Source organism: Moschus berezovskii, chromosome 3, assembly GCF_049115385.1.
Source record: "Moschus berezovskii isolate FMDL1 chromosome 3, NW_MosBer_1.0, whole genome shotgun sequence".
Lineage (NCBI taxonomy): Eukaryota > Metazoa > Chordata > Mammalia > Artiodactyla > Moschidae > Moschus > Moschus berezovskii.
In genome coordinates, this window is record NC_142462.1 from 21554884 (window position 1) to 21568931 (window position 14048).

The window sequence follows — 14048 nt, forward strand, 5'->3', positions numbered from 1 at the left end:
CAGGTAAATAAAATAGTTTCCCAAGGGAAACTAAAAACTCCAAAACCTTTATCCTGTAAATTAGGTTTTAATGTTAACAGTCACAGCACCAAGAAACACACAATTTATTTTTTAAGTCTTTGTAAGTTCTCAAAACTAGAATCTTGTGGAACCATCTTATCCCTTCCTACATACCCGTTTGGATATACCATTGCAATTCCACTATCAAATGTACTCATAGCTGTTTGCAGGACTGTCCTTCATTGAACATCAGGTTTAGGCCAGAATGTTCTGTACAAAAGGGAAAGAGAGAAAGCATCAATTACCTGTTCGCCTTGACTCCCAATTCCAGGGATGCCCATCGGTCCTTGGGGTCCCACAGGTCCCATATCCCCCTGCGTAGAAATAAGTCAGAAATATAACAATACAGCTAACCTCATTCTTTCACACTTTGCTAATCTTGCAATATGATGGATTAAAGTCTGTCTTTTAAACCATAAAGTTCAACATGGAAAGTTACAAAACACCATTGCTTTTAAATAGTGTATAGTTCAAATTTGCCAAAATAGCGAATAGTGTTTTCACTGTTTGGTCAAAAATGGTATATGTTTGCACCAGCTTATATTCATCAATCATTTTTCCACAGAGGAACCAAGAATTCAAAAATTGTTATTATACTGACACAAACACTTCTTGTTAGGATCATAATAGAAATATTTAAAACCATAAAATTCATAGGATGCAAGAAAATCAGTATTTGAGAGACGAATTAAAGAATAATATTTTTAGTTTTCTAAATACTTTTTCTCTCCAAATCTTAACAAAAATGCATTTTACTTAAGAAATTATCTAAGGTAAGTGCACCAAAATGAAAGAACTTCACCTTCTTATTCCATGAACAGTTTTGAGAAATAAACAGAGTTGTCAGTGAGAACAATATCATTCACCCTTTTTCTATGTATTTTAACAAATATTTGTTGAGTGCTTATTATGTGCCAGGAATTGCTCCAAACATGGGAAAATAGCAGTGACCAAAACAGACAAAACTCTCTTTCCTCATAGATTTTCCATTTTCTTGGGGAAAACAGAAGATGATAAACAAGACAGAAGAAATAAATAGTATGCTGAATGATGATAAGTGCTAAGGAGGAAAATAAATGGAGGGTGGGGAGACAGCTGCAATCTGGGAAAGGTGATTCGGGATGGTCTCACTGATGAGAGGGATAAACCAGGTAGAAACTTAGAGGAAAAGCATTCCAGGCAAAGCAAACATCCATGCAAGGAAGATGCCTGGAACATTCCAGAAACAGCAAGGGGACAATGTGGCTGGAGCTAGTGAGCATGAGGGAAAGTGGTGGGAGATGAAGTCAAGGATGTGTGGCAGTGGGCTCAGGCAGAGCAATCGATAGGGCCTTATTGGCCACTGTGAGGGCTTTGGCTTTTCTCTAGGTGAGCTGAGAAGCCACTCGAGGATTTTGAGCAGAGGAGTGGAAGATCTGGCTTAGTCTTCAAATGTTCACTCTGCAAGCCACATTGAGAACAAATGGAAGAGATGTCCATATGAGAGATGACTGTGGCCTGGACCAGGCTGTTGAGTGAAGGTGGTGGGGAGTGCTCAGATCCTAGACAGATTTTGCAAATAAAGCCATCAGGATTTGCTACAGATTGAGGATATCTTTGAGGTTTGTGGGAAAACATACTTGTCTCTTCAGTTCAGTTCAGTTGCTCAGTCGTGTCCAACTCTTTGCGACCCCATGAATCACAGCACGCCAGACCTCCCTGTCCATCACCAACTCCCGGAGTTCACTCAAACTCATGTCCATCGAGTCGGTGATGCCATCCAGACATCTCATTCTCTGTCGTCCCCTTCTCCTCCCGCCCCCAATCCCTCCCAGCATCAGACTCTTTTCCATTGAGTCAACTCGTTGCATGAGGCGGCCAAAGTATTGGAGTTTCAGCTTTAGCATCAGTCCTTCCAATGAACACCCAGGACTGATCTCCTTTAGAATGGACTGGTTGGATCTCCTTGCCACTTATTGAGAGGGAAAAGACTGAGATGAAGCAAGTCTAGGGAAGGGTGTAGCTCAGTTTTGGACATGTTAAGTTTGAGATACCTAAAACAAACATCCAAACAGAGATATCAAGTAGGTGGGAGGGGTGTGAGCTGGAGATGTCAGTTTGGGAGCTCTCATGATACAGCTGGTAATTGAAGCCAAGACTGGGTGCATTTCAAGTAGAAAGAGAAGAGAGAAGGTTCAAGGACTGAGCCCTTTGGGTGCTCCAAGTATTAGAGGTCAGAGATGAAGAACGAGCAGTGGAGACCAAAAAGTATACAGCCAGAGAGATCAGGTGAAGATACTCTTTCAAGAAGGTGAGGATCCTAGCGGATGATGCTACTGATAGGCCAAGTAAACTGACAACCAAGAGTTGACCACTGGACTAGGCGACGTGGATAAATATGCCTTATTTATTTACATTTGTGCTGGGTCTTCATTGCTTTGTATGGGTTTTCTCTAGTTGCCACAGCAGGGGCTGCTCTTTGTGCGGTGCATGGTTCTCACTGCACTGGCTTCTCTTGCTGTGGTTGCAGTCCCCGGGCTCTAGAGCACAGGCTCAGTAGCTGTGTTACACGGGCTTAGTTGCTCTGCAGCACGTGGGGTCTTCCCAGATCAGGAATCGAACCTGCGTCTCCCACATTGACAGGTGGATTCTTTACCACTGAGCCACCAGGGAAGCCCGGTACACTTATTTTAATGCCAATTGTATTTAGACTACATCAGGATCTGCAGACTTTTTCTTGAGCAGTTGGATAGTAAATCTTTTATGCTTGAGAGTCATAATAAGGTCTCTTGCAAAACCAATGAATGCTGTTTCAGTAGTACAAAAGCAACCAGACAGTAGTTAAAGGAATAGGTGTGTCTGCTTAATACTTTATTTACAAAAACAGGCAGCCCACCCTATAGTTTGCCAACGCCTGGGCTAAATAAATATGCTTTTGTGAACAAAAGCACATGATTAGATCATAGTTTATATAATATGAAAAACCTGAACCTGTCATTAAGACAGTCCCTGGCATATGCTTCTTAGTGGTTCACTTTGTGTCAACCCTTAATGTCCATAGAAGGAAACATGTAATGGACTCAAGTTCTAATTCAAAGCTGGGTTATTCTGATTCAGAATTTGATTGCTTATCGTGAGGCATTCATTGTGCCAAATGCTTTTCATGCTTTATCTCAATTAATCCTCACAGAAACCCTCTAAAAGTAAGCACCCCCATTTTCCAGATGAGGTTAAGTTGGGAAGACCCCCTGGAGAAGGAAATGGCTACCCACTGCAGTATTCTTGCCTGGAGAATTCCAAGGACAAAGGAACCTGGCTGCAGTCTCTGGGGTCACAAAGAGTCACACATGACTGAGCAACTAACACTTTACTACTTTCAACTCCCAGTCACACAACTGATAGATTCAAGTCCGAGCCCAACTCATAATCACTGTTCTGCAATAGTCAACAACTCATATAACAGACCTCTTTGGGGAATTACATTACATTTAAATATCTGTATTAAACCTACTTCCTTGTTCTGTAAAATAGTGTATTTTTGAGAGTCCTTATCACAGAATTCCAGAATATAGAAGAGTAGGAAAAGAAGAAAGGAGAAGGGAATGAAAATCAGATAAAAGCTTTGCAGTTACTAGGTGACACTGCCCTGATATTTCAGTGTCTTCTTTGCATGAGCTCCAGATGTGAAACCACAAATGCCACATCAAGAATACCTGGAAAAGTTAATTTACTGAACTTATAACACAGCATTTGTGTTGTACTCAGTAGTCACTACTCCAAAGGAAGAAAGAGCATCTTATGTATTTTTAGAGTGTTTTGGAACTGGAGTTACACCACCAGAGCTCAACTATTTGAACCAAGAATTGTATGATGTCTGAAATTTGTATAGTTCACCATTTACTACTATCTCTGCTACTTAAAAACAGATACCCAGAAGAGACAACTACCAGTAAATAGTAAACAAAAGATATAAGTAATTCAAGTAGAAATATAACACCCAAGATAGGCATCCATGTCAATTGTTATTCTAATATAATGATGTGTTTAGATATTGACATATATATATGACTCCAAACTAATTGACGTCTGTGTTATTCGCACATTTCTTATATCCCTTCCCTCTCTGGCAGCTTTCCCTTCCTCAGTTCAGTTCAGTTCAGTTCAGTCGCTCAGTCGTGTCCAACTCTTTGCGACCCCATGAATCACAGCACACCAGGCCTCCCTGGCCATCACCAACTCCCGGAGTTCACTCAAACTCACCTCCATCGAGTCGGTGATGCCATCCAGCCATCTCATTCTCTGTCGTCCCTGTCTCCTCCTGCCCCCAATCCCTCCCAGCATCAGAGTCTTTTCCAGTGAGTCAACTTGTCGCATGAGGTGGCCAAAGTATTGGAGTTTCAGCTTTAGCATCAGTCCTTCCAATGAACACCCTGGACCGATCTTTAGAATGGACTGGGTGGATCTCCTTGCAGTCCAAGGGACTCTCAAGAGTCTTCTCCAGCACCACAGTTCAAAAGCATCCATTCTTCGGTGACAGCTTTCTTCACAGTCCAATTCTCACATCCATACATGACCACTGGAAAAACCATAGCCTTGACTAGACGGACCTTGGTTGGCAAAGTAATGTCTCTGCTTTTTAATATACTATCTAGGTTGGTCATAACTTTCCTTCCAAGAAGTAAACGTCTTTTAATTTCATGGCTGCAATCAGCATCTGCAGTGATTTTGGAGCCCCCAAAAATAAAGTCTGACACTGTTTCCACTGTTTCCCCATCTAATTCCCATGAAGTGATGGGACCAGATGCCATGATCTTTGTTTTCTGAATATTGATCTTCAAGCCAACTTTTCACTCTCCTCTTTCACTTTCATCAAGAGGCTTTTGAGTTCCTCTTCACTTTCTGCCATAAGGGTGGTGTCATCTGCATATCTGAGGTTATTGATATTTCTCCCAGCAATCTTGATTCCAGCTTGTGCTTCTTCCAGCCCAGTGTTCCTCATGATGTACTCTGCATAGAAGTTAAATAAGCAGGGTGACAATATACAACCTTGACGTACTCCTTTTCCTATTTGGAACCAGTCTGTTGTTCCATGTCCAGTTCTAGCTGTTGCTTCCTGACCTGCATACAGGTTTCTCAAGAGGCAGGTCAGGTGGTCTGGGATTCCCATCTCTTTCAGAATTTTCCCCAATTTATTGTGATCCACACAGTCAAAGGCTTTGGCATAGTCAATGAAGCAGAAATAGATGTTTTTCTGGACTCTCTTGCTCTTTCCATGATCCAGTGGATGTTGGCAATTTCATCTCTGGTGCCTCTGCCTTTTCTAAAACCAGCTTGAACATATGGAAGTTCACGGTTCACATACTGTTGAAGCCTGGCTTGGAGAATTTTGAGCATGACTTTACTAGCATGTGAGATGAGTGCAATTGTGTGGTAGTTTGAGAATTCTTTGGCATTGCCTTTCTTTGGGATTGGAATGAAGACTGACCTTTTCGAGTCCTGTGGCCACTGCTGAGTTTTCCAGATTTGCTGGCATATTGAGTGCAGCACTTTCACAGCATCATCTTTCAGGATTTGAAATAGTTCAACTGGAATTCCATCACCTCCACTAGCTTTGTTCGTAGTGATGCTTTCTAAGGTTGGTCTTTAAAATGCTTATAGTTAACTAGATACCTGTGTGGTATGGTTGTAAGGTTGTACATAGTTCATAAATGTACATACATAAAGAACAATGAAAAGTCACTTTATTGGCATATTTTCTGTTATCCACCCTATATGCAGTACCTTGTCCCCTTTTATTGACGGGCCTGCTTCTCCTTGTGGGCCAGTTGGTCCTTGAGAACCTTTTTCACCCTGAAAGTATATGGGAGAGCTATCAATGCAGTAATAAAATTCAGGATTTTAAAACAGGTAAAGCATTCAAAACATCAAAATTCACTGCTAACTACAAATGGGTAATTCTAACTCCAAGATTTGTAAACTGAAAAAAAATAGCATTAACATTTCATAAATATAAAAGAATCTGTTCAAGCAGAAGATTTACACAGCATCACTGAAGTAGGAAAAGAGCCCCATTCCTAATATAATCAGAAATATCTGAAAGTGGGAGATCTGATCAATCATGTATTACAGCTAACTGAATCAGTCTTCTGTTTCCTCACCGTTTCTGTAACTCTATCCATTACATAATGAAAATCTGTCTCTCAGTATGTGAAATAACATTTGCTAAGATGGAATTAAGTGTTTTATACCAAAATTTATAAACATTTACTGAAAACTTAGTTTTAAAGAATATATGGAAAATCTTTTTGGGTATGCTTCTAGAGTCACATGGCCTATGTGAATCACTCTGGCTGTAATGTCATGTCAGTGAAGTCGTAACACTTGGTCATTTGTATGAAAAGCAAACAACAGAATTGATCAGAAATAGCACACATTTCATAAATTCATTTGAACCAAGAGTAAAATCAAAGAACATCTGCAAGAAACCTAGGAAAATATACCTTTATGTCTTTCTGCAGACATTATTTATTCACTTAAGCCACATGTCATTGCAAAGTAGCCCCAAGAAGTACACATGGAGAACTCCCATTGGTCTTGCTAATTGAGGAGTGAAGAATTCTGTCTAATGGGTTCTGATTGTTACCACAGAGTACATCTGTGTACACTCAATCCTAAAACAACACTGAATATAATGAGTTCTTTCTTTGATGAGTCAAAGGGTAATGCAGTGCTAAGGGTTATTATGAAGGAATGTAACGTTATACCATGCTGTTGAAACTGCCAGTAAAACGTGCCCTGAAATATGCTTCTCAGTGTTTTATTTACTCTGTACTCATTTATTTATTTCTTTAAACACCATAGATTATAAGGAGAAATAATTCTGGCTGTTTGAATTTTCCAGGTTGTTTGGGCTATACATAATTAGAAATTTACTATGTGCCAAAAACATATTAAAGAAATTATGTATGATAAAACTTTCTGAAATGTGGTGCCAAATTGCTGACCTCTGCCTTCTTGTGATGATATTTTGGTTAGGTGAGGGCATTAGTAATATCCCCTTTTCCAACATATTATTTCCATTTACTTTAACAAATTAAAATCTGTTGGTTAAGAAGGGCTTCTTTTAAAATTCAACCCAGCAGTCACTCACAACTTCAGGTGATGTATTTGTTTTAGCTAACTGATTTCCCTTCAGGTGAGATTTAGGTTTCTCATAGATAATTGAATATTGATCATGGTGGAAGAGGCTGAAAATGAGAAGCAATTTTAGAGCGTAAGACCGTACTGAGAGGGTCAGATCTCAGTGACTCGACTGAACGAAGTGGAAGGTCTTAAACACTTAGAAAACAGCGCATGCTTCTCGGGGTAGTGTGTGTGCATGCGTGTATGTCTGGGGGAAACATTTTAGGAAAGAAGGGAAAAGGACCCCCAATTTATCCTTGTGAAAGTGAAAGTTGCCCAGTCGTGTCTGACTCTTTGCGACCCCCATGGATTGTATGGAATTGTCCAGGCCAGAATACTGGAGTGGGGAGCCATTCCCTTCTCGAGGGTATCTTCCCAACCCAGAGACCTTACCTACCCTGAAATTCTGTTGTTGCTGCACAAAGTGTCTCAGAAAATCATTTCCTGTGTGGCCTTTAGCAAATGAACCGTATATTATGGGTAAAGAGTCTAGACCAGGGATCAGAAAACTCCAACCCATTGGCCAACCCCAGCCCACTGCATGTTTTTTGTAGATACAGCTTTACTGAAGCACAGCCAAGTTCACCCATTGTTTAGGGTTGCCTTCATGCTTTAGCAAGAGAAGTTAAGTAGTTGCAACAGAAACCATATGGCTCACAAAGTATGAAATATTTACTGTCTGGTTCTTTACAGAAAAAGTTTGCCAAGCCTGGTCTAGAGGAACTTGAGCTACAAGAATTACATGTGGGAGGTGGTGCAAACATTTAACATCTCGATTGCCAGGTGAGAGATAGGTCTTGCATAACATTTTGCTCCTTCTGGTAGTAAGGCAAATTCGATTCCCTCCATTCACCCACGTTACCTTTCTTATATTAATGGCAATAGTATGATAAATTGGTTTATTAGATTGTTTCTTGTCTGTTTCACAGAGTAAAACTGTGGGTAAAACTTGGTGTGTGTGGGGGGGGGTGTGTTAGTCGCCCAGTCATGTCCGACTCTTTGAGACCCCATGGACCACAGCCCACCAGGCTCCTCCGCCCATGGAATTCTCCAGGCAAGAATACTGGAGTGGGTTGCCATTTCCTTCTCCAAAACTTGGTATATAGCTATGCTCAATAACTTAATTTCTGGGCATAAAAATGCTATTTATCCCTGTGGTTTTAATGACTATGAATGACTTTAAGAGATTTTCTCATTTCATATGCAGTAATTGTATGAAGCAGCAGCCTTGCAATTACTTATTTATAATTGGAAATGTCACTATAGTTTCATGTTAAGGGAAAATTTACATACAAATTCATTTAATAGGGTGAAGATGGTCAGGAAAATACTTGACCTGGGATAACTGGCTACGACACAGTGTTTGAATTTATAATTCATGATCATGCAATAGAATGCATTTCTCCTTCATGTAAAAAGTGCTGTTACCTTTGGTCCTGGAAGTCCTTCTCCTGGTAAGCCTCTCTCTCCTGGTGGTCCCTCAGGCCCACGGGGACCCTGGTTAGGATACAAGAGAGTGAGGAGCAAAAGAAGAGAGACAGAAAATAGGAGAGAGGAGAGGGAAGGGAGGAGAGAGGAAGAGATAATGGTCACTTTTCAGTTCACAGGGGCATGCAATGATATAGTCCTATTCACGTGATTAGTGAGAGTCAATCCTCCTAGTACACACCATGCTGATAAGTAGAATCATATGGTTGTAAAGAATAATATTCTCATTGTATTAAATACTTGTTCTATTTGATTGGCATAAGATGTTCTATTCTGATGTTCTCGAATTGGCAGAAAATGGAAGTGAAGTGATGCTTCAGAATAAAGATGAGGAAATCAATCCTATTAGGAAAGGCTAAAAATCTAGGACTGTGTGGTCCGAAATAGGATGCAAAGTGATAAAATAATTTAATTAGGTATCAGGGGAAGAAATCACCACACAGCTGTTTTAAAGCACTGAATTCTGTTTACATGCTGTTTTAATTTCCATCCTGATAAATTTGGATTCAGACTTGAATTCTTTCTGGAACTGGTTGAATCCCCTGGAGGTTTATGTGCAAATATAAATCTTGATAGACTCTTTCAAGAGGTAACAACTTTTGATCTCAATGATTAAAATTAAGAAGTCCACATGACTCTTGCTCAGAAAGGCACTCACCTTTCTGAGGACTTCTCACTTAAGGAAAGAAAAATAATACAGTCTCAGGTTTTGAAATGGATGAACAGGCAGCATACTAGTTGAAAAAGACAACAACAAAATATTCACTTAAACCAATATTTTAAAAGATTATAAATTTGTTCTCTCTTTCTTCTTGACCAGAAGGCAGAAAAAAAAAATAGAAAGGAGACTAATAACAAGAATGGTAGATGCATGAACTGGAGCTTTTCCTTTAGTGGACGTAGAAAGATAATTAGGACTCTCTTGGGCTCAATAAAGGACAGAAATGGTATGGACCTAACAGAAGCAGAAGATATTGAGAAGAGGTGGCAAGAATACACAGAAGAACTGTACAAAAAAGATCTTCACAACCAAGATAATCACAATGGTGTGATTACTCACCTAGAGCCAGACATCTTGGAATGTGAAGTCAAGTGGGCCTTAGAAAGCATCACTATGAACAAAGCTAGTGGAGGTGATGGAATTCCAGCTGAGCTATTTCAAATCCTAAAAGATGATGGTGTGAAAGTGCTGCACTCAATCTACCAACAAATTTGGAAAACTGAGCAGTGGCCACAGGACTGGAAAAGGTCAGTCTTCATTCCAATCCCAAAGAAAGGCAATGCCAAAGAATGCTCAAACTACCACACAATTGCACTCATCTCACACGCTAGTAAAGTCATGCTCAAAATTCTCCAAGCCAGGCTTCAGCAATATGTGAACCGTGAACTCCCAGATGTTCAAGCTGGTTTTAGAAAAGGCAGAGGAAACAGAGATCAAACTGCCAACATCCGCTGGATCATGGAAAAAGCAAGAGAGTTCCAGAAAAACATCTATTCCTGCTTCATTGACTATGCCAAAGCCTTTGACTGTGTGGATCACAATAAACTGGGGAAAATTCTGAAAGAGATGGGAATACCAGACCACCTGACCTGCCTCTTGAGAAACCTGTATGCAGGTCAGGAAGCAACAGTTAGAACTGGACACGGAACAACAGACTGGTTCCAAATAGGAAAAAGAGTACGTCAAGGTTGTATATTGTCACCCTGCTTATTTAACTTATATGCAGAGTACATCATGAGAAATGCCAGGCTGGAAGAAGCACAAGCTGGAATCAAGATTGCTGGGAGAAATATCAACAACCTCAGATATGCAGATGACACCACCCTTATGGCAGAAAGTGAAGAGGAACTCAAAAGCCTCTTGATGAAAGTGAAAGAGGAGAGTGAAAAGGTTGGCCTGAAGCTCAACATTCAGAAAACGAAGATCATGGCATCTGGTCCCATCACTTCATGGCAAATAGATGGGGAAACAGTGGAAACAGTGTCAGACTTTATTTTTTTGTGCTCCAAAATCACTGCAGATGCTATTGCAGCCATGAAATTATAAGATGCTTACTCTTTGGAAGGAAAGTTATGACCAACCTAGATAGCATAATAAAAAGAGACATTACTTTGCCAACCAAGGTTCGTCTAGTCAAGGCTATGGTTTTTCCCGTGGTCATGTATGGATGTGAGAGTTGGACTGTGAAGAAAGCTGATCGCCGAAGAATTGATACTTTTGAACTGTGGTGCTGGAGAAGACGCTTGAGAGTCCCTTGGACTGCAAGGAGATCCAACCAGTCCATTCTAAAGGAGATCAGTCCTGGGTGTTCATTGGAAGGACTGATGCTAAAGCTGAAACTCCAATACTTTGGCCACCTCATGCGACGAGTTGACTCACTGGAAAAGACTCTGATGCTGGGAGGGATTGCGGGCAGGAGGAGAAGCGGACAACAGAGAATGAGATGGCTGCATGGCATCACCAACTCAATGGACATGAGTTTGGGTGGACTCTGAGACTTGGTGATGGACAGGGAGGCCTGGTGTGCTGTGATTCATGGGGTCGCAAAGAGTTGGACACGACTGAGTGACTGAACTGAACTGAACTGGCAGGGAAGTTAATCTATGATGGAACAAGACTGAGTTGCCCAGAGCCCCAAAGGAGGTCCCCCCTGTAGACACTCTGAGTGATCTTGGGGCTCAGTCTACAGTAATCTAGGTTGATTTAAGAGATATTTTCTCTTCAAGCCTGGGAGCGTAACTAGAATACAGCATTATGCACATCCGTGGCCCATCACAACTACAGATTTGTGAGAGAGAAAACTAATTGTACCCCATATCTAATTTTTTGGGCTTTCCTTAAAATCGTATCTTTTAAAAGACAGCCTTCTTTAGTATTTATGCATAGCCAATTTAGTAAAGGCTTTAATTAAAGTAAAAAACTAGTATTTAATTCAATTTAAATTGCTGTGCTTATGGGAAAACTAGCTTTTAACCATCCAAGGGCTTAATCAAAGTCCTAATATCCATGACAGAGTAATCTAATGTTAGAGCAATTAACTAAGAGAAAAAGAAATATGGTATGAAAACTAGATTGCAAACTAGACAGAGAAGCCCTAGCTAATATTACACACTGTACAAAAAAAAAAAAAAATTAACGTTATTCCTCTTCCTCAAATGAAAATAACCGAATTTTCATGGAATGCAAAGGAGTCTTTTTCCAATTCATTCAATTTTTTTTCCCGTTCATTCAACAGATGTTTACCAAATGCCTGATAGGTGCAAGTCACTGTGCTAGCGTCTGAAAACAGCAGACAGCCCCACTCCTTGTCTCATAGAGTTTACAGTCTTGCATGATAAACTAAAAGCAGGTTTGGGAATCATTTGGACTGATGTTCAAGCCACACCTCTGCTACATATCAGCAGTGTGATCTTAAATAATTCCATCTAAGTTCAGCATTCTCAACAGAATAGTGGTAACAATAGTACCTACCTCAACCACACGTATTAATACAAGGACTAGATCAGAGAGATGTAAAGCTCTTACATATTAAGCACTCAATAAATATCTGCTTGCTATCACTATCAAAATTGTTTTCCCTGGATCCTTCAATTGCTAAGAAAGTCCTTTTATGAAGTGTTTACAAATAAAGTAGTCTCAGAGCATGGTTTATGTTAAGCAATGTGGAGAGACGCATGCCACATAGAGTCAGCACTGACACTTGCGTCCATCTCTGCATTTCTGGAAGACATTAGCCAAGGTGAAAATGAAAACAATGAAGACTTGGAGGAGTCACATTTTCCAAGCTGCCTGAGAACAGAGTTAACGCTTGTGAACAATCACTTAGGGGCATTTAAAAAAAACAGTGATTCAAGTTTTAATTACTGGAAACCTGAAAACTGTCAGAGTAATATTCTGCACCATCAATGTATTCTCAAGTTTTCTAGTTAAACAGTCAAGGTGAATGATGACTGCTAACCAGAGAAGAGACAGAGCAGGTACTTGGGTTAGATGAACTATACTTTCAATTTATTAAGATGGTACCAACAGATTATTTTTTAAAAGACAAAATTGCTTAGTAAAAAAGTATCTTTTTCAAAGGCTATCAGATCTAGTTATAACTCTGCCATTCTTATTTGGCTTCTAATGAACACCTTTAATTAAAACATATCTAGTGGAAGAAACTAATTATCAATTAAGAGTCTGACCAGAAATGCTTTCTATGAGACATTAACAAGATAAAATATAATTGTCCATTATCATTATCTACCTTAATAATCTCAATAGTGTGGATAATCAGTAAAAGTGGTTTCAATATATGTTGTAGGCATTAAAGATAAATATGCTAAATAATATTAAAAATTATCCTTAGTATTCAGTGAAATTTATTTTTAACTTCAAAATAATTAGTTTTCCTTCAGGGGATTTTTCTTACTGAAAGTGCTCCCAAAAAAACAAACAGAGCACCCTAGAGTGTTGAACCAATTTATTATTCTTTAATCAGTCACCTGTCAGACCAACACACAACTAGTGATAATCATATAATTAAAGATGTAGCTGTCAGTTCATAGTTCAGTCAAGGAGCTGGAATATTAATTCATTTGATCAGATTTATATTACTATTGTATAAAAAGAATAGTTAGTACTAAACTAGAAACCACTTGAAATGATTCAGGCAAAGAAAGAAATGTAAAGAACTTTCAGCAGAGGCTTTGTCAGTCCTAAGATAAGACTTTATGTGACTTTGAAATAATTCAAAAACTCATTATTGATTTTTATTATGATATTTTGGGACAGTATTTTCATACATTTCTTGAGATTTATCCCCTCTTTGTTATGATTTTAGTTCCCAATTATTTTACAGACTACACGGTGTCACTCTAATTTGTGTAATTGTGGCTTAGATCACAAGAAGACAAACAAGAATTTCATGTTCTGCCAATACTGTGAAAACCCTCTAGCTACAAAGAGAAAAGCAAATAATGCAAATTTTTCTTTAAAATGAAGGCCCAAAAAAATCAATAAATAAGGGAATTTACAGGGTTTCAAAACAAAAAGAGAGCTGAACTCCAGAGGTATGCCTATCAGCGAACACTGTAACTGTGCTGGGTGAAAAGTGTGATTGTGTACTAGGGCAAAATCTAGGCGTCTAAGAGGAGGAAATGGGAACAAAGACAGGCTCACTCAGAGGAAGATGAGGAGGAAGTTAGAGCTGAAATCCCCCCATGAAACTAGGACCTTCTGTGTTCCCATCAACACAGTGTTATGAATGACGAGAATTGTCTATTTCACTTGGGCTCTAAGTGGACCTGACAACTCCTAACCGGGTCCTATGCTGCGTATGGGTTTGTAGTTTCAA

At 39.5% G+C, this 14048-nt stretch overlaps 1 protein-coding gene across 1 annotated transcript in view; it reads right to left on the reverse strand.

Moving 5' to 3' along the window:
- The window catches only part of COL28A1 (collagen type XXVIII alpha 1 chain), a 193920-nt gene that overhangs the window by 128113 nt on the left and 51759 nt on the right, over nucleotides 1–14048 (reverse strand). The window contains exons 14-16 of the mRNA XM_088833381.1: nucleotides 8650–8718; nucleotides 5821–5889; nucleotides 306–374 (exon numbers count right to left, since the gene is read on the reverse strand). Of these exons, the coding sequence (XP_088689507.1) occupies nucleotides 306–374; nucleotides 5821–5889; nucleotides 8650–8718 (207 nt within the window). The remainder of the gene's footprint in view (nucleotides 1–305; nucleotides 375–5820; nucleotides 5890–8649; nucleotides 8719–14048) is intronic.